Raw genomic sequence first — 23,147 nt, forward strand, 5'->3', positions numbered from 1 at the left:
CTCCGCCTGGGTTACATGTGTGTGGAGTTTGCATGTTCTCCCCATGTCGTTCTGGGGTTTCCTCCGGGTACTCCGGTTTCCCCCCACAGTCCAAAAACATGCTGAGGCTAATTGGACTTGATAAATTGCCTGTAGGTGAATGGTGTGTGAGTGAATGGTGTGTGAGTGTGCCCTGCGATAGGCTGGCTCCCCATCCTGGGTTGTTCCCTGCCTCATGCCCATTGGTTCTGGGATAGGCTCTGGACCACCTGTGATCCAGTAGGATAAGTGGTTTGGAAAATGGATGGATGGATAAGTGGTTTGGAAAATAGATAGATGGATGGATGATTTTTTTTTTTAAATCCACACAATTTAGAATTTTTAAATTCACACCAGTGCACCTTAAAACAAAACTACTCCAGGGAAGCTGAACACTGACTGACTGTGTGTCTCTGGAGATCAAGCTCTGCAATGTGAGAGTGAATTTCAGACACAGCAATGAAAATTATTATTATTAGAAATAATTATTATTGGCCTAATATATACGCCGGTGGATAAGTAGCTGGATAGCTACCACTATATCTGATAATAATCTGTAGATTATTATGTAAAAATGTACATTATGTATTATGTTATTATGTAAAAATTTTGGCTGGAGGATTGGTCAGTCATTGCCTTCACAAGCATTAACTTGTCTTTATGTCTCCTTTTCAAATGTTCATAACAATTGGAAGTCATGCCAACAACCACAGTCACGGATGCTTTGCAATACTTGCATTCCAAGGTGTGCTTCTTTTTCCTGGATGTCTTGCACACTAATGGTTTATGTAGACAAACTGGATAATTGGTTACTTGGCAGACATGCTGAACGGATGTGCACACAATGATCAAAAAACATTGAAGCTTATATATGAAGTATAGTTTAGGGGGGCAGTGGGTTCTGGGTTAATTTGACCCCTACCGACGTTTTAAACAAACCTACACCCTTGATTTCAGGGGCCATGACACTAGTGGCTAAAGAGAAAAGTAATGATTGACCCCCCAGCGCGATTTCTCCCTGAATGTTTACATTGTACAGTTAAACATTCACCATAACTATTCCATACTGTCCTCCACTTCTCTAAAACCTATTTATCAGTTACACAGTAGGTAACCATATGTTATTCTGGAATAAAAATGAGATTATCGTGTTTACAAGTAAAATGTTACTTTAAAAAGTCCGTGTTCAGATTTTGGGCATGTTTGCCCAAACACGCTTACGTACGCAGGATATCCCACAGAATAAAATGTAAATTGTCAAAAATCCGTTTAAACCAGTGAATTGTGAAAAACGCCATGTGTCATTAGTACTATTTTTTTCTACTGCACTGATTTTAGGCATAAAAATATACATTATTTGGAACAAGCCTTTACATAGGTCAGAATTGTCAAATCCCTTTTCAGGAGTTTTTGAATATATAATAATTCTCCCAGTTTACTAAAGGGTCTGGCTTTGTAATCTTAGTAAATCGTGTTTATGAGGCGCGCCGCTAGCACGGTTCGGGCTTATCAGTGGCTATAGGGCGCCTCCTAATTATTATTATCTCTGCTTAATTGTATACAATTTGCAGGTGTCCTAATACCGTTTGGCCACTTTTAATTTGCTCTAAAAGCTTGTGGCACTGCAAGATGGTATTGGGGTAAAAACGGTACAGTACGTAAGTATGATTTGTGTTGAGGGGAAGAAAGCGCAGTTACTCTTAGTAAATGCGTTTGTTCATTTATTTTTTCCCCAGATCATGAAAGTGCTGCAGGGGCAGGACGCACCGTAGTGGATTTGCTGGTTGGTGGCCGTTTTGAGTCACAGGTGATCGAGGAGCAGTTTATCTCCATGTTCAACGCAGATTAGTGTTTCACAATATCTGCAAACATGAGCGCTCCACCGAGCCCCTCTCCAACGCGATGGTTCAAAGCATTGAAACGGTACGTTGTTTTCTCCTTACCCTCCTTCTCTTTCACTCTCTGTCGTCCACCCGTGGTCCACTCATTACACGTTCGAAATTCGTCATTTGTTTTGATGTTCATTCTTCTGCGCCTAAACTCAGTTTCATATTTCGTAGCAGACGGTGTTGTAAGAAACAAAATATTTTCTAGCCGCGTAATGGCTAAATACTTGCAAACTGTTCTATCAAAGGAATTTAAGTAACTCATAGGATTTTAGTACTACCTTCCATCCATTTTACTCTGCTCTAATCCAGCCGTAGTAGTTCAACAGAACCTTGTTGGTGGTTAAACCTAAATGCAACTTGTACATGCTCCGTTCAAGTGCGAGGGGAACAAATTCGGGGAATCTGGAGAATGAGTGATACTTTTCTCAAAGTCTTGTGGTTTAGAGTTGCATCAGACCCATGGGAAGATGAGATGTATCTGTCAGAGAACCTTAGGAGCATATCTGAGTAATGAAGTGAAGGGCATGCTTTTCAGGACCAAGTCTGGGGAGTCATGTATGAAGACTTGCCCTGTTCTGTGTGCGGAGCTGCTGAATCGGGCCAGAGCGGCCCATCGGGCCGGCCGTGCCATGAAGGAGAGCTTCCGACATGCTCAGCTTGAAGCTGTGGTCCGCATGATGCAGGATCACGAGTGTGACTTTGTGGATGCACTAGGCAAAGATCTTCACAAGGTAGGGATGGACCTGTGATCGAGGTCCTACTGGAAATTTTTATTTCTTTAGTTCTGCACTTGGCATAGCTACAAATTAATGTGTGTGTATGTGTCTTGGGTGGGGGTGTCTTAACAGCACCGATTTGAGACTGTGATGTTAGAGCTGATCATGGTGAAGAATGAGGCTCTTTATGCAGCCAGTAACTTGAAGAGGTGGATGGAACCACAACACATGGATCGTACACTGGTGAGACCGTAACATTTTTTGCACTTGGTGTGATTGCTGTGTATTGGATCCCACTGTATTGCATAGTAAACTTTGCTCTAATCTATTACTCTAGACCTCTGACTGCAGCCTGGCTTTCACTTGGTTGACTGGGCTTGTTTCGCCCACTCATTTAAAACCCCTCGGCTGATAACTGTATGATAGTCGTGTCTGGACTTGTGGCAGGCCATTTATCTTGCAAACAAGTGTCTCTGATTGGCAGAAAGGGGGTGGAGCTTAAGAGTGTAATATGAATTGCAGGCCACCTCACTGGATGAGGGCCTGGTGGTGAGCGAGCCCCTTGGAGTGGTTCTGGTTGTGGGAGCATGGAGCAGCCCGGTTCAGCACTGCCTGGTACCACTAGTTGGGGCCATTGCTGCAGGTTAGAGTTCTTCCTCCTGCCACTGATTACTAAAGCACCCCCTAGTCAACCCTTTATGCATTCAGATCTTCGCCAGCCATCTCGGGCTGTGCGGATCCTGGCATCCCTTTTTGGATGTATGCTAACCTGTACACCAAAAAGTGAAGCCTTTTATTACTGCTGTGCCTGTAACTCTCTACCTGGGGTGGGGGGCCTGCTTTTCGGTTTCATTCTTCAGTTGAAGGCAAAACCATAAGACCAAGGTGGTGCTAAAGTACTCGGGTCTTTAATATCTGACTTCCCTCAGGATAATGGAGGTCCCCCCCCCCCCCCCTTCCTGTCTCCTGGTCCAGAGTTTTGCTTTATCTATAGCTCTGGCCTGAGTTCTAAAACCCACTGACTTCTGAACATATTGATTCACCAGCAGGCTTATTTTTTGTTCTTCAGGGAACTGTGTTATCATCAACCCCTCGGAAATTAGTTCTCACACAGCGGCCCTTCTACTTAGACTCCTTCCTTCCTACCTCGATAATGTAAGTCAGTGCTCAGAGGCCACATCAGATTCAGTTCTGCAGTGGTCAGACTGTCAATGCGTTTAATATTATGAGGGACTTTGGAGGCCTTACTGCTTGCGCCAGTGGTTACCATTTGGCTGCAGGCTCTGGCATCATTCAGCCTTAACCATCTTTAGGACAGGTGTCCATAACCTGCATTTTAATATCCTCCTTTCCAGGAATGTTACCATGTGCTCCTGGCCGGGACCAATGACCTACTGGAAATTATAGACCTAAAATTTGATCACATCTTCTTTACTGGTGAGGCAGCACTTCTGCACTTTCTGTACTCTTGTGAACTAACATCCATGACCTGAATGGGGAATTCCTCCTTTATCACTCAAACTGTACATTAAACACAAGGTCTCTCTTGGCGCGTGTGACAACCTCGTGAGCATTTTCCCATAACATTCCAACATAATGAGAAATGCAACCTCAGAACCCAAAGTGGGAGGACTTACTGTGTGCTCTGTCTACTTTGACCTAACAATGCAAACGGTGCTTTTACGCTGCCACCAAGAACCAAGCCGTACCCGAGATGAACTTTTGAAGACAATTTAGTAGGAAACTAAGCCGTACCTGTGAGCTTGTTGCATCACCACTTTCTACTTGGTCAAAACGCAGAGACGAAGACTTGATGATCTGCCTCCATCATGCATGGATTATCTGAAGGGGGTGCATATTCTGTGTGCTAGTCATTAGTAGTGACATCGCACATCTTTTGGCATATTGATGCATTCTCAATAACTTGGCCCTTAAGTTTCCAACCTCCTTGGGGGGGGGAGAGAGAATCGGAATGCACATTTACTGTACATTGTACGTCGTTATGTATTCTGTACTAATATCAACAAACGAGCATCTCTTCAGTTTCACATTACTGTTCTCCAAACCTGGCAATGCCTTTGACTCAACCCTTCTGCAGTAGAAAAACAAATTGCACTGTAACTAGTTTTGCAGTCCAGGTTGGGTACGGCCTGGCTCCTGTATGACACTGGAAAAGCACCAGTAGTAAGTGGGTTAAGCTCCCATGGGTTGCAAAGTGCCACAGCCTCAGGTACATGGGAAAGCAAAAGAAAATGGTAGGAATCTATTGAATGTAAACCTCAAACTCTGAGGTACATCTGTTTAGCATCTTGATCCATGTATAACAAGTCCTTGTCTGTTGAAGGCAATGGGACCCTTGGGAGTAAGGTTGCGCAAGTTGCTGCACGGTCGCTGACCCCGGTCACACTGGTTCTGGGTGGTAAGAACCCATGCTATGTGGACCGGCAGTGTGACATTGGCACGACGGCCAAGCGCATCGCCTGGGCTCGCTTCCAGAACGCCGGACAGACCATGGTGGCTCCTGACTACGTGCTGTGCCATGCAGACGTGCGTGACCAGCTGGTGCAGGCCCTGCGCTCCTCCCTCAACCAGTTCTATGGGTCGGACCCACGTGAGTCTTGCAGCTTTGGGCGCCTGGTCAACGTGGAGACCGTCAAACGAGTGAAAGACCTACTCTGGAAGTCTGGGAAAGTGGCCATTGGGGGACAAGTGAATGAGGCTGAGAAGTACGTGGGTGAGTAGGGAGCTCAATGAGCATATAGAGCGTACTGGACCTGAGCACGACTGTGCCCCCCCACTCCCCAACTGGTTTGTGCTCGCATTGTACTTCCCAATCCTAGCCCGGGCACGCTTTTTGTCATCACCATGTGATTCTTTTGTCAAACGTAGGAAGAAAAGCGCTATCGTACAGCACAATGGGATTCATGATTGATATCCTAATCTTGTGGTTATTTGGGGTAGTTTTGGGCATGATGACATGTATCATGCATGCAATGCATTGTGTGTTAAATCCATGCTGGAGTAAGTCCTAAATTTTACCAAATCTCTGCAGACGATTGTTGCATGGGAGGTACCCTGGTACTACCTTTTTTTTTTTTTTTTGGAAAGCTGTTTGGTATTGCATTTCTTTAGTACTGGTATTGCGCTTTTGCTAATGCTAACCATCAAATCTGAACCACTGCCAAAACTCAATTATACCCTGTTAGAATTGCATGCATCATGCTATGTAGAATACTAAAATGCAGGCTTGCAAACTCTCACACATCTAGAGTGACACACTTTCAGACTAACTCATGCAAGAGATTTTGTGGCACATCTGTTCCACTATGAACCTAAATAGCTACATCAAAAGCACTGAAGCAGCTTTCAAAACCTACAAATTAGTTACAAGATATTCACATACACGTGTGTGTGTGTGTGTATACAGATTTGTCTCGACTCAAATCTCACCCCAGCCAGCTGACCAAAGTTGGCGACTCAAACTTGTCAGTTAATTGATCTCCCTGGCTTCAGTGTGTATTCTGTAAGGAATCCTGTATAACAAGCTACTGTATCAAACTAGCATCTGTGCTTACAAGTTTTATGCTATACTGTTTTAAGCGGTTGGATAATTGAGCAATGTGCTGTGCAAAAAGTTATGGGCGCTTGTATTATGCATCTGTGCAGCCTACCCACTTTGTTCCTTCCGGGTTCAATTCATATGTAGTACATGTGCCTAAGTACGTCAGTCATATCATTGACAGTGTAATTGCTGTATGGAACAGACAATATGTGTGTACTGTGCCCTAGTCTGACAAATCAGGGTCTGGCCCACCTTTTGAGTTGTTCCTGGAGCGATCACTAGTCAAACTGGACATTGGGGTTAAAACTTGCTTGCACTGTACGGATCAACTTTCTTCACCCTGAAGGTCAATGTAGACAATTTTCTAACTTGTTTGACCTGGTATTTGAGGCATCAAAGGACATGAGAGCTATCACTTCAAAGCTTTTTTTTTTTTTTGTCTCAATTGGACTTATTTGAAGCACCCACGGTTCTGACTGAGGTGGTGGAGACAGACCCCATCATGCAGCATGAGGTCTTTGGCCCAGTTCTCCCCATCCAGACTGTCAACAGTTTGGATGAGGCCATTTCTCTTATTGGGCAGCAGGAGAAACCCCTCTGTGTCTACGTCTACTCCAGCAACAGCAAGGTAAAGGGGGGGGGGGGGGGGGGGGGTAGGGAAATGTGCAGGAAGGTGTGTAGTAACCATGGTCTGGCTTTGCTTGCTTTCTTATCTCCTCCTTCCCTGCAGGTCGTCTCCCGGATGATGAGAGAAACCTCCAGTGGCACCTTCTGTGCCAATGACTGTGTGTTGCAAAGCTTGATGCCCATGCTTCCCTTTGGAGGAGTAGGTGAGCAGTGTGCATCTCTATAAACGTCTTTAAACTTTGACCACTACAGCTGAATGTTCAAAGGGTCCTGATTTGATGGAGAGTAGGTGTCATACCCAACCACTGGTGGTCCCAGGGTAGTCCAAATCAGGCCCCTTAACCACTCCACTTCAGGATCTCCGTAATGTAGATGGTTCTGGTCTAACACTGGACTTCAGTTGTAAGCTTGCACAGTACTGAGGAATCTCCACTTCAGAAAGTTGCAAAGATTGTTCAAATCTGATTGGGAGGGTTTCACATTTCCCCCCTGAACTTTACATTGAAGAGTGTGCAGGTTGCAGTTCATGCCAGATGTTCTGTCTTGGTCTATCGACTACTCTTGCCGGCTTCTGGTCACGCAGGTTCCAGTGGAATGGGCTCCTACCACGGCCGCCACAGCTTCGACACTTTCTCCCATAGGAAGTCCTGCCTTCTCCGGGGTACACGCATTGAGTGTGTCACCTATTTGCGCTACCCACCCTATGACGACCGCAACCTGTCTCTGATGACATGGGCCAGTAGCCTGTCACAAAAGGGCCAGGGCTGGTGCCAGATTCTGTGAGGCTGTGGAATGCTGCAGAATGTGAATCGAAAAGAAGCTCTCAGCTTGTTCTGAAATCTGGTTGTTCAGGGGGTTTTGCATGTGTGGTGGGGGGGCTTAACCTGATCTGGAGTATTCAACATTGTATGCAAAGACCTTACACAATAAAAAGGACAAATGTTTATCATTGCAGATGGTGCAATTAACTTTTTGTTCATTCTTGTTTCCATAATGGTAAGAATACAAGAGGTTTTTGAATGAAATAATTCATTTATTATAGCAAATTTATAAACATTATGAAACTTAAGCCATTTACCATATCCAGTATGCTGGGGCAATATTGGGGTGAGAAATAACTTGTCGACCCTACTCTGGGTGCAGATATTACGTCGTTCACAATGAAGACAAGCCAACCTTCACTTCACTCAGAATTGAATTCAGGAGTCCGTTTTCATAAGGCTCGGCTACAGGAGAACCTGTTGTACTTTCACTCTGCCGCTCATCATTCAGGTCTCTGGTAGATTCTCTCCTGCTGACCCTCCTTCAGAGCTGCGTATCGGGCCACTACGAACAGATAGTCACTCAGCCTAGGGAAGAGAAGGGTAATTGGACCTTTAATTTAGGTGTTATCGCTCCACCTTAGTGTAATTCTGACAAAAATGGATGTGAGGTACCTGTTGAGAAATATGGCCACGTCTGGGTCTGCTTCCCCTGCCCGTACTATGGGAATTGCCCTAAAAAGTGAGGGGGGGTAAATGTGGGTGCTGGGCAGGTGTGGGTGGACAATGGAGGCGTGGGTAGTATGCTTGCTCACCTGCGCTCAGCTCTGCGGCAGGCTGTCCGGGCCACGTGGAGCGATGTGCTGCTCTTCCCACCACTCTGGAACAGAGGATGGGGTCAAAGATCATAGCCGAACAGCTGGGCTATTAGTGGTGTAGCAGACCATAATTGATCTGTATAGACAGCCCTTTACACATACACACACACAGTTCAGCAGGCATGTGAAACACAGATTAATTGTAAAGTTTAAACATATTGCGAAAAACAGGTGTACTGCAACTATAGTTTTTAAAGAAATACCCTAAATCTCAACGCCATAGAGGATTTGCTTTCATGGATTAATTTCTCTCAGGCAGAAGACTCTTCTCTCTCCCCCCCGGCTCCCTGTTTCTCTTGAGAAACACTGTAATTGCAGCTTCCATTTTCTCAAACTTTTGTGACCTCAAGAAAACAACTTTGGCTAGAGATTGAGACAAAACTTGTGATCCCAACCTAAGACAGAAAAACATAACGGTGGATGTCCTCTATGGACTTCCGTATAATGCGGAGTTGCTCTGAAAATAGACGAAGCAGCTGTGTGTTCATGTGAAGGGGGCTTGTTAAAAGTTCCTTGCTTTGCGTGTGTGTTTTTAAGTTAAGTAATAAAGAGACAACTTTGCCGCTTCAAAAAATGATCCGGTTGGTGAGTTTTGTGATCCATTGCACCCCTATTTGCTATATATCTAGCCACACCTTTTCCTGGGGAGAATGTCAGCTAAAAGCACCAGGCTCCTCGCAGAGGAGCTGTAGAAGTGCAACCCAGTTGTTCTGTATATTACGAGACTGCGATGCCTTGAAGACTGTGACATTCTGACAGATATGCTTACCGGGAGAATGAAGTTTTTCAGTGGAGGAAGTTCTGCTGTGTACCTGTCGATCCAGCACTCGAGGTCTGACACAGCGTGAGCACTAAACTTTGTCTTTTCTTTTAAGAACGGGAAGGAAACCAGCATTTTCCATTTAATGATTAAACAATACAGACATTTCTGAAGGTTCGGTCTTATCTATTTTTAACTTTGATTCACTCAGCTTTGGGAAGCAAATTACTTGTGTGACTCTCTCTTGCCGATGACAGGGGTGTTGCAATGTTTGATCCCACGTCTTGCAGGATACATTGTATCTGTATTGGTGAAAATAATGGCGTACAGCTAGTAAAACAGCAACATATATAATGAACGTAATTAACAATGACAAAAACCTTACAAGTAACTCGCATGTGGTCAGCTCAGACCTTGTCGAGTTCTTCTGTGAAGGGATGCCCATGATCAAGACAAAACTCCCTGGCCAATCTAAAAAAACAGAGAGTGCAAAAGATAATATTGAATAATGAGCATGCTTAGTTCAAAGGAGTGTGGTCCAGAAATTCAGAACAATTCGGTTTATACGGTGTATGGCGTAGGTCACCCTATTGCTGCAGAGAGTTCATCTGCCGCTCCCAAGGCTTCAAATACAGGATCCTCCTTTGGTCTTCTCTCCCCAGTAAATGTACTGGAGAAGCCTGTAAAACACAATATAAAACGGGGTATTTGACATGGATTCATTATTCAGACAAAAGGTGTTTTGGTCGCAGATTAAGCTTAAATAAATCCTTGTACCGTGTAAATTCACAAACCTTTGTCACCGGTCTTCGTGTAAATCTTTGGAACTCTATCGCCACCTTCAGGGGATGATGCGTAACTTGTGGCGGAAGAAGGAAAATGTCATGCAGAAAAGAGCACGAGCTAATGCTAGACTGCTTAAAAATACATTTGGCCAGATTTACGTGGTCCGTGTTTGAAGTGGGCCGGTAGTCATTGGAACGCATTATCGGAACCTCATTCGTTTTTCTCTTTAAAGTATTGGGAATGTTTCTTTCGTGCCGACACTGAATAACAAGAGGAGCACTGGCACCTGCATTTTCCCTACTTCAAGCACTGGCTAACGCACACATAAAATTATCATCACGCCACATTTATATCGAAATCATTTAAACCCATGCTACAATCCAGTAAGTCCATAAAACGTTAAGCAGTTTTAATGTATAACTTGTAGTATGTTACTGTACCTGGCTTATGGTAATTTAGCTAGCCGATCTGCTTGCTTTAACAAATGCGCCAATTAACGTTAATAGTTATTTGAAAGATTATATGCTAGACCTCACCTTCGGCATTTTCTTGCTGCACATAAAGGTGGCAACAATCGCGCACGAACACACATTACAAAAGACATCACGCAGCACTGAGGGAAACGTTTCAGCACCACCGAAGCCATGTTTTAAATTTTTGTAACGAAAACAAACGAACGCAAAGGATATTAAGTTTGTCTCTTCTTAATACCCGTACTGAGAACGACAGTCAAGTCATCATCCGACTAATGGCCCGAACAGGAATGCTGGCTTCTGATTGGACTTCTGAAAGTCCTCTGTTTGCATCTCAATCCTGATTGGCAGCTTTTCATCCGGCAGCATGTTTTCGACACACAAGTGACAGTCAACATTGCAGAATCAATTCAAACTATAGGACGGCTGTTAGGGGTAGCAGTCGTGTTTTTAATGATCGTTAAGTTCTTTGATCAAAACACAAGATGAACATGAAATAAGATCTGCACATTGATTTTAAATTTAAAGTGTCAGTGCGTAGCGTGTAGCACACAGATAAGACGGTAACCTGCAAAGTGCGGTTTGGATTTGTTGGTTCGTAAAGGTAAATAATTCTAAGTAACTTTGTAACTTGTTATTTACTGAATTAGAAAATCTAAATTTATACATAATGATTTGAGTACGTATTAATACATTTTGTTAGCTGAAACTACAGCATGGGTTTCTAATCAGTTTTTTCTTGCAGGGTTTAAGAATCGCGATGGATAATTTAGACTTTACATTTTCTGCACCTGGCAAAGCTATCCTCCACGGAGAACACGCCGTGGTCCATGGAAAAGTAGGTAGTTAAGTGGTTTGCTAGCTGAAATTAAATTTCTAGTTTCCTTTTTGCCTGTTTCATCTTGCTCTCTATGAGACGCATGTAGATTAGAGTAAGCTTGGCATCTGTTTATCTACCTCATCTTACTCTCCATGTAGACACGTAGTTGACAGCAGGCTTGGGGGTGTCGCAGCACAAGGTCAGCCAGCATGCAGCACCCCTAGAGCTGTGGTTTAAGAGACTATCCAGCCGAGGCTGGCAGTATTCTGATCACAGTCCCAAAGGCTTAGCCCACTGAGCCACTCACTGTGCTCTTCATTAATGAGGAAACATAATGAAATAACATGGCAGATTCGCGCTTGTGCCTCAGCACCCTTTGCTGTCTCTAAGGTGGCCCTGGCAGTGAGCTTGAACCTACGGACTTACCTGCGCCTACAGTCCAGCTCCACTGGGAAAGTGAGCCTCTGTCTACCCAATATCCACACTTTCATGTCCTGGGATGTCTCCTCTCTGCTGCCACTGCGAACTAATACAGCAGGTCGGATTGCTCTAAATGATTTCTCTTGAGCTTTTAAAATAATAATAAAGATATATAGGAAAAAAAGAAACCACCTTCATGCATCAGTGGTGATAATCTTGAGATTTGAATCCTGCTCCACAAGTGCTTTTCTGTCTCATTGTTTTTAGTAAAATTCCCAGTTGTGTGTTTATATGAAATGTGTTTTCTGTAACTGTAAAGGTTGCTACCCTGTATTCCTGTGTCACAGCTGACCCAAAGGATATGTGTGAGCTGGATGCAGTGCTGGTGCAGAGGCTGCACCATTTCACAGGTTTTCCCAGTGAGACGCCCGACACCAGTGCTATGGCTATCATGGCCTTCCTCTACATTTACCTTTCCGTCTTTGCCGAATCGCGGTAATAAAACCCTACACCGTCTTGTCCCGTCATTTGCATATTATCAGTGCAACATTTTCTCTTGGTATATCCATTATTATTATCCATTGCACAAAAATATGTTTTCTTTGTGCAAAAAGGAGTGTTAAGGAGTGTTAAAGGTGAAAATGACGGTCTTATTCAGAGACCGACCATTGCTGAATGTGCTAATATTCGAGCGCAGGATTTGACTCGTATGTATGGGAAATGTTGATGTCTGTTCTGCAATTCATCAGATTTAGGCAGTCCGTGCCTGAAGGCTCAGTCTTTTGTAGCTTTAGCTAGTTAATCCGTATTTGCAGGTTCACATTATAAACATTTTGAGCTGCAGGTGTGTTACAGTATGATTCCTGTTTTATCTGGAGAACCTTTCAAAAGCAGAGGCTGCCCTGGGTTAACTGTAACACATCTCTGTTTCTAACTGTGCTGCCACCTACTGTCTCATCATACCTTTGTTTTCTGGGTTAGAGTGGTGAAAGCATATTGATCAAGGTTAAGCTTTTATTTTTTTTTCAATTTAGTAATTAATTGTGATTGATTCTTCCAGCCATTAGCCCATCAGCTGGCTTGTTTGATTGTCTTCCACATCAGGTTGCTCCCGAGTTTCTCCATATCGGTGTGGTCGGAGTTACCCCCCGGGGCTGGTCTCGGCTCCAGTGCGGCGTACTCTGTCTGCCTCTCAGCGGCCATGCTGTCTCTCAGAGGCTCTGTCTCCTCTACCCTGGTGGGGACAGAGCTCACAACAGGGTAACACTGGCAGGACACGCGGTCTATGTCTCACCAGCCAAACATCTAAGAAAACAGCCCAGAATAGATACAGTCATACTTCAAGCCCCGACAAAGGTGTTTGTGTTGGGAATCTGATTCGGTGGGTAGCACTGTCACCTCATGCCGCTAGGGTTTGAGGTTCGAGTCCCATTCAGGATCTGTCCAACTCTTGGGCCCTATGCTTCCTGGTTAGGCCTCAGGGGTCTCATTTATCAGTGTGTGTATATGAGTCGCCAGTATGCACAGGCAGATTGGTATTTATCACTCGTACGCATAAACAACCATATGGAGAGAACGTTAATAAATGAGCCATATATGGGCATATAACTTCCACATGACGTTGAACCACACAAACGTGTTGCAGAAAAGGTTACCATGAACCAAGGTACCCCTATATGTTTATAAAGGGAAGGACGTGGCATGTGCGACAGGCGACGTGCAGTTTACGTTGAGTCACCTGTAATGAGAATGGCAGCAGTGGTGAGGAAGATGTGGTTGGATCTAAACCCAACCCCCGAAAAAAGGGTCTGTAGATCCCCCGTCCGTGCCGCAGGGGGTGATCCAAGCTCCACGTCGGTGTCACTTATCCATGCTGAAATAGCTGCCATCACAGGCGAAAAGGGAATCATTGCAGAAAGGTCACACTGTCAGGCCGGGCTCTCAGAATTAGTTTAGATACTTCTGTGGTCGTGTCTAACTGGCCGCTGCAGACCAAGAGGTGAATGTTGCCGAAAATGAATCGTGCCAGACGGGTCAGTTATCTTGGAAAGGATATATTTAGTGACAGCGATATACTATTTGGCCATGGACCTTATATGACTTCGGAATGATTCTTTGTCATGGGCACGACCTGCCTGCACATGCTTTGCGTGAACATAACTAGATGATTCTGTTTGTCAAGGCTGATAAGTAAGTTGGAGTCTGTGCATTTCCCATGTGCCAGTCAGTTTTCCTCACTTATGCTTCTCTTCCGCGAGGGGTTGGTGCCTATGCATGCTCGGGAGTGTTCGTAAATACAAGCACATTTCTGCGCACTGGAAGAAATTGATAGATATCATTATACGCATAAAAATGTGCATGTGCTCAACGAGTTTGCAATGAAACTGTGCTGGAGCCTGTCTGGATCTCAACAGCACAGGGTACAAGGCGGGAGTAAAGCCTGAATGGGATGGCAGGTAGGCACTCATAGATACTAGGGAACATTCAGAGACACTCAAACTCCATACAGAGTCGTGGTTGGACTCCACAACCCTGGAGGTTATAGGCGATAACGCTTTCTTTGCTATAATACAGTGCAGTTAATTACCCCCAAATAATAACCTGTGTAGCTAGGAATGGAATTTGGTAACAGACTTGTAATAAATCTTTCTGCCCATAGGTGGAGTAAAGAGGAGCTGGAGCTGATCAACTCTTGGGCATTTCAGGGAGAGAGGGTGATCCATGGCACTCCATCTGGAGTGGACAACGCGGTGGGAACGTGGGGTAAGCCTGGAAATTAGCGCTGAAGGAACGAAAACCGAAGATTGTGATGTGAAAAGCCGGAAATAACCGGCAAAAGTAGTATCTGGCTCTGCTAAGCATATGTTTTTGTTTTAGGAGGTATTTTGCGATATCATGCTGGGACCATCACGCCCCTGAGCAGGTGAACACGCCACATTGTCTCATGCCGTTACTTCCTGTGACATCTGAAGTCCCGGTAATCCAGGCTGCTCCCAGTGCTTCCTGGGATACCGGATGCAATTATAAATGTTTCTGAGGAGAGGGGGGCAAACGCAGAAGCCATGCTCGTGACCATTAAGCGATTGTTCTGGCTTGATTTATATATCCGGCCTGCAAGCTTTCAGCAGGAGCTGTGTGCCAGAGTTTACCGTTCCCCCAGACGGGGCGGCGGAGGTGACACTGAGCGGAGGCCGCTTGAATGTGAATGACATTTCTGTCCCCAGGGTCCCCGTATTAAGAATCCTGCTCACGAACACCAAAGTCCCACGCAGCACGAAGTCACTCGTCGCCGGAGTGAGGGACAAAATTAAAAAGGTGCGGAAACACGGAGCTTTCGAATGTGACGCGTAATTATCGCAATCAGGGCGGCTGCCAGCCCAAAGAGGGCGGAGGCGCGGGGGGGTGGCGGTTAGCGAGCAGTGTGACGCGGAGTGCATTCGGGAAAGATGGAAATGCGAAGCACAGCGTCGCCTTCGTCAGCACCCTCGCATGCTGTTGCATGGCAACGGAAGAAGGTGTCTGTGGCACTTGCTGACCTGCCCGCCCTCTTCCCGGGTTGTTTGGGGGCAGCGTGGCGGGTTGAAAATGCGACAGGTCCGGTACTCCCTGAGAAACCCTAAATGGAGCTGAGTGGGACCTGCAGGAATGACGCAGGGTGGCAGCATATTAACCAGAACAGGCTGCTCTCCTGTCCCCGACTGACCCCCCCTTTAAGTACCCACACGGTGTGTCAGATGTTGTCGCTGAAATGGCTTTGTGAAAATTCGCCCTGGGGGGGGGGGCATATCGTGAACTAAAAGCTGTTTTTCCCTCTGCTGATTCTCTGAACCCAGTTTACCTGAAAAGTCCTTCTGCGTCCTCTTTAACATATTAATAATTATATGGGTGCTGAGCACTAATTTGACCCCCCCCCACACCCCTCCCCCACTTCCCAACTCTCCCTTCAGTTTCCCTCCGTGATGCATCCAGTACTGGAGTCGATCGACGCTGTTTCTGCCACCTGTGAGCGCACTCTGGAGGAAATGGCCAGTGACCCAATGCCAGAGCACTATGCTGTCTTAGAGGTTGGTCGTCTTGGATCTCGTCCTACAGTCCCTACGGGAAAGTTTCTTCTCCGAGTTCTTTTCTGCTTGACTGATACCTGCAATGTTCCTGCCTGATCTGTTGAGGGAGTTGCTGGGCCTCGTAATAGATGATTAGAAATGATTAATCTCCCTGCAACCTTGGAGAAGAAAATTGGCCAGAGGGTGAAGGATTGTTCACTCCTACAGGAAAAAAGAAATATATAGTGTGATATGAAAGGTTATATAAAAGTTTCTGTAACAGGTAGATAATCTGTATGGTGAACATCATGTGACGTGATAGTGAAAAGGAATACCGTAATTGTACTAAACGGGGGCCAGGTTAGCAAAATAGAAACATAAATGGGAGGGAGAGCCCAAAATCACCAGAGAGCTTCATGGACAGAGTAGCACTTCATTGCTAAGGGTCCTATTGCTGTCAGGACGTCTGCCTGGGGTACTGGGAAGGGGCAAAGAACCCAGAGCCTGGACTTGTGCCTGTATTGTGGTGAGGGCAAGTAAACAAAGTCACCTGACTCTCTCTTTAGACTGCCTTCCCCTCTATAAACAGTGTGATCTGATATAGAGGTGAAACAAGCAATGTGACAGGACGTCCATTCACAACCCCCTACTGCCCCCGTACCCTCCACTTCACAGTCTGCTTTTATTATCTTTCTCCTTTGATTTAGGAACTGATAGACATCAATCAGCACCACCTGGCAGTGCTGGGTGTTGGACACGCCTCCCTGGACACCCTGTGTCGCATCACGCTGGCTCACGGGCTGCACAGCAAACTGACGGGCGCGGGGGGAGGGGGCTGTGGCATCACCCTCCTCAGGCCAGGTGGGCATGGTTGGTGGGGGGGGGTGGGTAAGGAGGATCAAGCAGCTGCAGAGCCTCGCAGTGCAGCTTAGCTGTCTTCTCTTAAAATTTTAAATTGTAGTCTAGTCTCTGAGTGTAAAGAGAGCTGGAAATCTCCCAAGTCTTATTAAAGTGTTGATTTATTTGTTTTTCATTGTTTGCTGTCACCCCCCAATATTATTACTGAATATTTATACGCAGTGCTGGTATCATGTTTCTTCCACCGCATATGAAATTGACTGCAGCCTCTGCTGCGGGATTATGGGTAATTTCTTCTGTCATAGAGCGGGGCTGCGTCCCGGCCCAGATTAACACAGCCCATGTATGTGCGCCGCTACACCAGTTTCCCAGGGACCTCATTAGGGTGGCCACAGCGGGATTCGTTTTCCGTGCATATTATGGAAAATTGCTCTCCTGATTAAGACAGTCATTTCCCGAAGTGTTTTGGGGCTGTGTTGGGTGGGGGGGGGAGCTTTTTTCACAGGCTAATGTGACATTCGTTTACAAACCATTTGCTCTGGCCCCATTATTCCACACCCCCCGCAGAGTGGCCTCTGTAGCCTATTAGAGAGATTTACATCTCCGGCCTATTCACCAGACTCGGGGGGTCACGTGTTCTGTTCCCATACCTACAATCCTTCTGTGCAAGCGGCTGTAATGTTTGAACAGCAGCGAGGTAGAAAGGCTGTGCTTCAAGGACAGGACCTTGAGAAGTTCTTATCAAGCAAGGTTCTCGCCTCCCCTTGACATATAAGTCTAAACTGAAATTACCAGCAGGTATTCGGAAAAGCCTTTGTTTTTGTTTTCAATGCACGTTGATACTCATGAAACGCTGGTTTAACACCAAGGGTGTGTTTTTCTCCATGTGAGAAAACCAGGTCAGATTTAACACCAGAACATAAAAGAAGAGCTGGAACTTCTCAAATTTGTCTGCTGCATCTCATATGACACTTTAATTCTTTCTTGTTTACACAGACTTACGTCCTTAAGCGCACTGAATCCCCGCTCCTATGGAATTAGTTTAAATCACTGCCATTCCACAGTATAATTGTATCATTGATAATATCATTCTCTCTGATCTCTTTTCCTGGTTTTTAGATGCTGACTGGTCTGTGGTCCAAAATGTCATCCAGGAACTAAAAGACTGTGGCTACGATTGCTGGGAGACAAGCATCGGCGTACCGGGTGTGTGCCTGCATTCTGCGTCCTCCCTCACAGAGGAGGTGGCCCAGGCTTTGAATAGCAACTGAGAGCATCTGCAGGTGGTCAAAGCTGGAGGAACAGATTGCATCACGCCTGCCTGGGGATCAGTCTGAACTCTCTCGCTCCTCTCTTTCCGAAATGGTGGAGTTGGCAATGGACCGGGACGCAGTCCAGAGTCACCGCAGAGTCCACAGTGCGTTCTAGCAAATTCCACGCTTTTTCAAGTCAGGCGCAGAACAAATGTGTAGCAGCCTGAAGTCGGCGTGAAGCGATGGGAAGGGAATGTTGTACCTTCAAACGGAGTAAACAGTTACATCAGTTGCAGATGTGTTAATTAAAGGGAAGGTAAAATCCGACTGGGCAGAAACATGCTTATTTATTGCAGTGCTTTGCTCTTTACTCCATGGTTTTCAATAGGTGGCAGTAAAGGCATATTTCTGCATCTCTTGCTAATAATTCCAGAGTAATCAATTAGCGGGATAATGAATTAATGTTTTATTTGTTGGAAGGGGTTTTGTTTGGTCATTAACATTTCTAGCACGTGTCTGCGCGCTGTTTTGGACTCGGGGGCGGCCCACGTCGAGCTCTGCCTCGTGCCACTTGACTTAATCTTGAAAGAGACTGAAAGAGCAGTGCAATCCGGATGTCGTCCCCCCCCCCCCCCCATCTCCTCTGCGTTTTCAGGGCCGCACATTGCCGACACACTAAGCCCCTGCCTCCCCCAAAACACTAATTTGTTTTGTTTGCAGCCGTCGCGAATGTGGGACACGGCGGATGCGGAATTAAACATGAAAGCAGAGAGGGTGGAATTGCTCCGTCTTTCCTTCGGCGGCGGACATTTGTCACCAGCTGCCCGGGTGATTAAACGCCAACACCGGTGCCTAATGCAGCCAACGCGAGCCGGTGCGCTTTGGCTCTCACCCGGGGGGAGGGGGGGGGGGGGTCCAATGCATTTACGGACACTCAGATGAGCCATCTTCAGAAGCACGCTGCAATTCCGACTCCAGAAATTGTTTCCTCTGTATTTATTCTGCTGGAAAAGATAAAAAAGGCCATCTTTTGAAGTGCTCCCCTCCAGCTATTATCATGAACTGTGAGTGAAATTGAAATGAGAGCCCGCCCCCCCCCCCCCCCCCCCGCCCCGCCCCAGCATAGTGAATCCTAACTTTGTCAGTGGCGTGTCCCCCCGCCCCCGGATGACAGTCCTTTGAATTAAAGCTGTCACCTCATACGCAGTGTCACTGCCACCGCACCCTGCTGCCTTTGGTTTGGTTTATCTGTTCACCTGGAGCCCAGATCGTCTGCCTGGGGAGGGCGGGGAGCGGGCAGGGGGAGGGTCTTGGGCAGGCTCGAGGTGTGCTGTGCAGATGCCTTCATGCTGTGATCTGAATACAGATTTGAGCCCATCCAGCTGTTGACAAATCGCAAAGCTCACCCCTCCTGGGGATCATCACTTTTTTTGGGCTGCTGTGGTTACTATCAGTTCCATTTCGGTTTGCTTCTAACACTATCAATACATCCAGATTCTATAATCAATTAGACGTGACATAAAATGGCGGGAATTTCATAAATGCGGAAGCTGACGCTTCAGTACCGTTATTAATTTCTGCGGTGACATGGACGATGGTAGCCAGGGCACCAGGCCGAGGGAGTTTCGTCTTGCAGGCGGAGATTTAAACGCGCTGTCCCGTTAATCCACGGCGGTGAATCTGTGAAAAGGTCACTTCAGAATATCTGTGCCGTATGCTGGTAGAAGGTAATTATTTTCCTTTATTTTTTTTCCTGTCTCAGTGTATTCTTTCTCTTTTTTTGTTTTGAAATGTCAGGAAGATTGAGTGCTCGGGCCCCGGCGGCCTGTGTGAATTAATGACAGGCGTCGCGTGTTCCTTGCTCTGTGGCGCGCAGCTCTCCGCCGCCGGGAGTGTCTTTATGTCGGGGCGGTCCCAGCCGAAGCCCCCACCGGTCGCCCCTAAACCCCTGCTGGAATTTAATTACCACAGAGCTTTTCTATTTAAATGCCGGTGACGAGGGCGGACGAGCGGGAGACGGAGGCCCGAGTTTTCATCTGAAGCATATTTCTTCCTTTCTTCCTTTCTTCCTTCCCCCCTCCCCTCCTTCTTATTCCTCTCTTTCCCCTGCGAGGCACAGATGGTATTTTTTTTGTCAATGTCAGTGTCAGCTTCTTTCTGCTCTGATGAATAGATTCTAAAGAGGCCCTGACATTATTTCAGATAAGAGAGGGAGTCGGCAAAGGGGGTCAAGGATTGGGAGGGAATTAGAATGGGACCGCGTGAGTCACGAGGAGGGTCCCGGGAGAGAGAGCCGACGCAAATTATTCTCCTTTATTTGTCCTGGAGTGCTTGAGTGAAGTCGTACACAAAGACTAATGTGTATCAGTGCCTCCACCAGTGGATTGAAATGCAAAATGAAAAATTTTCGCCTGTGCGTCCTGTCGGCCTAGATTACACGTTTATCACTGGGGCACAACTTCCTTCCCATGAGTATCTGGCCTGTAATTGGTCTCATGGATCAAAGTGGGAGGGGTGAATTGGTTTCACAGCACCGCGAGAGGGTATGCACTGCCAGTCCCATACGGTCGGGCCCCCCAGCTCCTGCTAGAACTGCTCTCTCAGAAGCTCAGCCAGGCCCGTGGGCCAGTTTCCTTTACTGTGAGCGCTAGTGGAACTCTGGCCCTCTGCTCCCCAAGATGGCACCCACACGAAGGGGGAGGCCCAGCAGGTGACGGAAGCAGGTGGGCATATGCCTCATTAGCAGTGTTGAATCTGAGGGATAAGGGCTGCCCCCTAATGGGTGGAATGTGCACGTGTAGACCCAGTAGGGTTTACCTGATGAGTATACCTCTGCCTCCGGTTTTCCTGGGGATCCTACTTGACCTGGTGTGAGTGTCTCGTCAGGGGACCTATAGTGAGTCCAAGGAACACCTCGGTCAGGGAACGTCATTGGGTCGGCGCTGTCTCTGCCAGCTGCTTCAATGTGCTTACCTCCTAGCCCCGCCTTTTCTGTGTTAGACTGGATGCGGTTAAATCTCTGGGGTTTAGCTCGCTGTAAAAATGACAGAGGATCAGCATGCCTGGTGGTCTACATGCTTTTCCGTTAACCTACAACGTCTCCCAGACAAGGAGGCAGTTTAACCTCATTTGCAGCAATGATGCTGGTGTGTAGTATGACTCTATAGCTTCCGGAAAACCATCTGAGGAAAGTTTTCTGAACCTATAACAACAAGCCTTCCATTTACGTGACTGGAGATTACAAAAAAAATCACTTGAAAAGGTTAAACTGTGTCGTTGGCAGTGATATCCGTGTGCCACTGAAGAATTTAATTATATGCCAGGTTCTTTCTACCTTCATTAAATTGTGATAAACTGTCCTGGGGGTTTTTGTAAATGTAATTTTTCCCCCTCAACTTTATTGCCCCTTCGAACAAAATAGGGTGACAGTGTTTAGCATTTGGGTTTGATCTGAATGGAAAGAACTGAATCCCACACATTTTCCACTTGGCTAACTGGCTTCATCATATCTAGGTGGGTCAGAGTCATGAAAAATAGCAGTAGATTGTAGAATAGCTGTTTGAATTTGTCTAGTGTCCTCTCTTGTTGAATACAATATCCAGAAGGTAATTAAAGGAGTGAAATTTATAGCACGGACTAGAATGTTATGGGCATGTTATAAAGTGTTAGTTGACCAGGTGGCCCATACTGTTTTCAGAGGAAGGGTGGTCATGTTGATTGTACCAGAGCTGTGCCATGTTGCATTCAGAAGCTCTGTGGAAGCCCCCCCCCCCCCTTCGTGAGAGGTTAGAGCCCCACTGTCGCCTTTGAACCGCAGCACAGGGTCAGCGGTCTGTCGCATTGAAGCACCCAGCATTGAAAATCATCGAGTCTGTCAGGACCGGCCAAAAAAGCTTTGGGGAACACCAGAGCCAATTTGATGGAGATTTTTCTGCTCTGCCGTTTACCCTCCATGCCTCAATATTAAAGAATGAAGTTTTGTTACTTTTGTTATAAGGTAATGCATTTGATAGCACTGATCTGACTGTCCAGGTTAATGAATTATCAAGTATGTTAATAGAAGCAAAACTGACTGATGTGGCCAAAATCGAACTTGTGAAAACCAAATGACGAATGTCTGCCTGGATGATTCATCCATCTTCAACAAGCTGTCATGCAGTACAGATTCATGGTGACCTGAAGCCACCAGGGGCACCATGAGAGGGCGCACACACACACACACACTCAGGTTTGTAATTATATAACAACCCAGGATGGGGGGCCAGCCCATCGCAGGGCACACTCACACACTGCTGCTTCATTTCTATGGGGAAACCGCTAATCCTAACATAACCACCTTAACCCTACCTAACCCTAACCTTGACTAAGTGTAACCAAACTAAATATGAAACTTTTGGCATTTTTACTGTTTTCACAGATCTTTATGGGGCTCTGAAAAACATTGTCCCCATAACATCAAATTAACAGGTTTTTATCACATCGTGGGGGGAATTTGGTCCCTACAATGTAATATAAACATAATCCACACACATACACACACACCATGGGCACCCTCACACCTCACTAGTGGAGTGGAGGAGCTATACCCATAAGAACCTATGGACAATTTGACAGCTCCACTGTCTCACCATCCATTTTCCAAACCGCTTATCCTACTGGGTCGCAGGGGGTCCAGAGCCTATCCTGTAAGCTACGGGCATGAGGCAGGGAACAACCCAGGATGGGGGGCCAGCCCATCACAGGGTACACTCACACACCATTCACTCACACATGCACACCTATGGGCAATGTAGCAAGTCCAATTAGCCTCAGCATATTTTTGGACTGTGGGGGGAAACCGGAGTACCCGGAGGAAACCCCACAACGACATGGGGAGTGTCATGCCCTGCTCGTCGGCTCCTCCTGTGTGCCACGCCCCCTGCCTACCCACGTGTTTTCTCCCGATTGTACCCAGCTGTATCTAGTTCATTTGCTCAGTCCTGTGTATATCAGTCCGTGTCTTACCCGAGTCCAGTGTCCGTCATTGATGTGGTCAATGTCTGTTTCCCGACCTGCTCCAGTTTCCCCGATTAAAACCCCGTTTTCCCGTATCCCGCTTGCCTGCCTGCCTGCCTGCTCCTTTCCCGCACGATCGCCGCTCTGCTCGCGATCGCTCACCTCGTCTCGTGACAGAATGACGGACCCCAAAAAGAAGCGGAGAGGGAGGAGGAGAGTCCCGCAGGAGACGATCCGTCTCGGCGCCTGCTCGCTCTCCAGGCTTTGGCTCCCGACAGGGGACGAGAG

The 23,147-nt window shown here is 46.5% G+C and overlaps 3 protein-coding genes across 5 annotated transcripts; 2 read left to right on the plus strand and 1 right to left on the minus strand.

The window, feature by feature from the left end:
* Nucleotides 1–1,520: 1,520 nt before the first annotated feature.
* aldh3b2 (aldehyde dehydrogenase 3 family, member B2) lies at nucleotides 1,521–7,766 on the plus strand. Of its 2 annotated transcripts, none has more exons than XM_049000917.1 (11): nucleotides 1,521–1,676; nucleotides 1,755–1,941; nucleotides 2,443–2,638; nucleotides 2,756–2,866; nucleotides 3,146–3,266; nucleotides 3,693–3,778; nucleotides 3,979–4,060; nucleotides 4,968–5,357; nucleotides 6,647–6,813; nucleotides 6,916–7,015; nucleotides 7,396–7,766. In XM_049000917.1, exons 2-11 carry the CDS (start codon nucleotides 1,889–1,891, stop codon nucleotides 7,593–7,595), a joined length of 1,506 nt encoding a protein of 501 aa, XP_048856874.1. In that variant the 5' UTR covers nucleotides 1,521–1,676; nucleotides 1,755–1,888; the 3' UTR covers nucleotides 7,596–7,766. The 2 variants fall into 2 exon arrangements, with proteins under 2 accessions (XP_048856874.1, XP_048856885.1); XM_049000928.1 differs by having other exon boundaries at nucleotides 1,578–1,672.
* A 58-nt stretch (nucleotides 7,767–7,824) lies between these two features.
* On the minus strand, nucleotides 7,825–10,724 carry mmab (metabolism of cobalamin associated B). Of its 2 annotated transcripts, XM_049000958.1 has the most exons (9): nucleotides 10,534–10,720; nucleotides 10,006–10,070; nucleotides 9,798–9,891; nucleotides 9,625–9,682; nucleotides 9,441–9,513; nucleotides 9,221–9,318; nucleotides 8,389–8,453; nucleotides 8,249–8,308; nucleotides 7,825–8,161 (listed from the first exon to the last, which is right to left on the minus strand). In XM_049000958.1, the coding sequence occupies exons 1-9, from the start codon at nucleotides 10,641–10,643 to the stop codon at nucleotides 8,077–8,079; spliced, it is 708 nt and encodes a 235-aa protein (XP_048856915.1). In that variant the 5' UTR covers nucleotides 10,644–10,720; the 3' UTR covers nucleotides 7,825–8,076. The 2 variants fall into 2 exon arrangements, with proteins under 2 accessions (XP_048856915.1, XP_048856925.1); XM_049000968.1 differs by lacking the exon at nucleotides 8,249–8,308 and having other exon boundaries at nucleotides 10,534–10,724.
* A 103-nt stretch (nucleotides 10,725–10,827) lies between these two features.
* On the plus strand, nucleotides 10,828–18,191 carry mvk (mevalonate kinase). Its single transcript, XM_049000944.1, has 11 exons — nucleotides 10,828–11,074; nucleotides 11,216–11,308; nucleotides 11,681–11,828; nucleotides 12,058–12,205; nucleotides 12,815–12,970; nucleotides 14,370–14,473; nucleotides 14,588–14,633; nucleotides 14,935–15,025; nucleotides 15,658–15,774; nucleotides 16,461–16,614; nucleotides 17,731–18,191. The coding sequence occupies exons 2-11, from the start codon at nucleotides 11,231–11,233 to the stop codon at nucleotides 17,880–17,882; spliced, it is 1,194 nt and encodes a 397-aa protein (XP_048856901.1). The 5' UTR covers nucleotides 10,828–11,074; nucleotides 11,216–11,230; the 3' UTR covers nucleotides 17,883–18,191.
* Nucleotides 18,192–23,147: the final 4,956 nt, after the last annotated feature.

Source organism: Brienomyrus brachyistius, chromosome 2 (genome assembly GCF_023856365.1).
Source record: "Brienomyrus brachyistius isolate T26 chromosome 2, BBRACH_0.4, whole genome shotgun sequence".
Classification (NCBI taxonomy): domain Eukaryota; kingdom Metazoa; phylum Chordata; class Actinopteri; order Osteoglossiformes; family Mormyridae; genus Brienomyrus; species Brienomyrus brachyistius.

Excerpts from the sequence above, each read along its gene's own strand:
- aldh3b2 (XM_049000917.1), top strand. The coding sequence starts at position 1,889 with ATGAGCGCTCCACCGAGCCCCTCTCCAACGCGATGGTTCAAAGCATTG. Across the intron at positions 1,942-2,442 it reads TGGTTCAAAGCATTGAAACG|GACCAAGTCTGGGGAGTCAT; the intron begins GTACGTTGTTTT and ends CATGCTTTTCAG. Across the intron at positions 6,814-6,915 it reads TCTACTCCAGCAACAGCAAG|GTCGTCTCCCGGATGATGAG; the intron begins GTAAAGGGGGGG and ends CCTTCCCTGCAG.
- mmab (XM_049000958.1), bottom strand. The coding sequence starts at position 10,643 with ATGGCTTCGGTGGTGCTGAAACGTTTCCCTCAGTGCTGCGTGATGTCT. Across the intron at positions 9,319-9,440 it reads GGCAAGAGAGAGTCACACAA|AAAAGACAAAGTTTAGTGCT; the intron begins GTAATTTGCTTC and ends CGTTCTTAAAAG. Across the intron at positions 8,309-8,388 it reads TGCCGCAGAGCTGAGCGCAG|GGCAATTCCCATAGTACGGG; the intron begins GTGAGCAAGCAT and ends CTCACTTTTTAG.
- mvk (XM_049000944.1), top strand. The coding sequence starts at position 11,231 with ATGGATAATTTAGACTTTACATTTTCTGCACCTGGCAAAGCTATCCTC. Across the intron at positions 14,634-14,934 it reads ACCATCACGCCCCTGAGCAG|GGTCCCCGTATTAAGAATCC; the intron begins GTGAACACGCCA and ends TTCTGTCCCCAG. Across the intron at positions 16,615-17,730 it reads CATCACCCTCCTCAGGCCAG|ATGCTGACTGGTCTGTGGTC; the intron begins GTGGGCATGGTT and ends CCTGGTTTTTAG.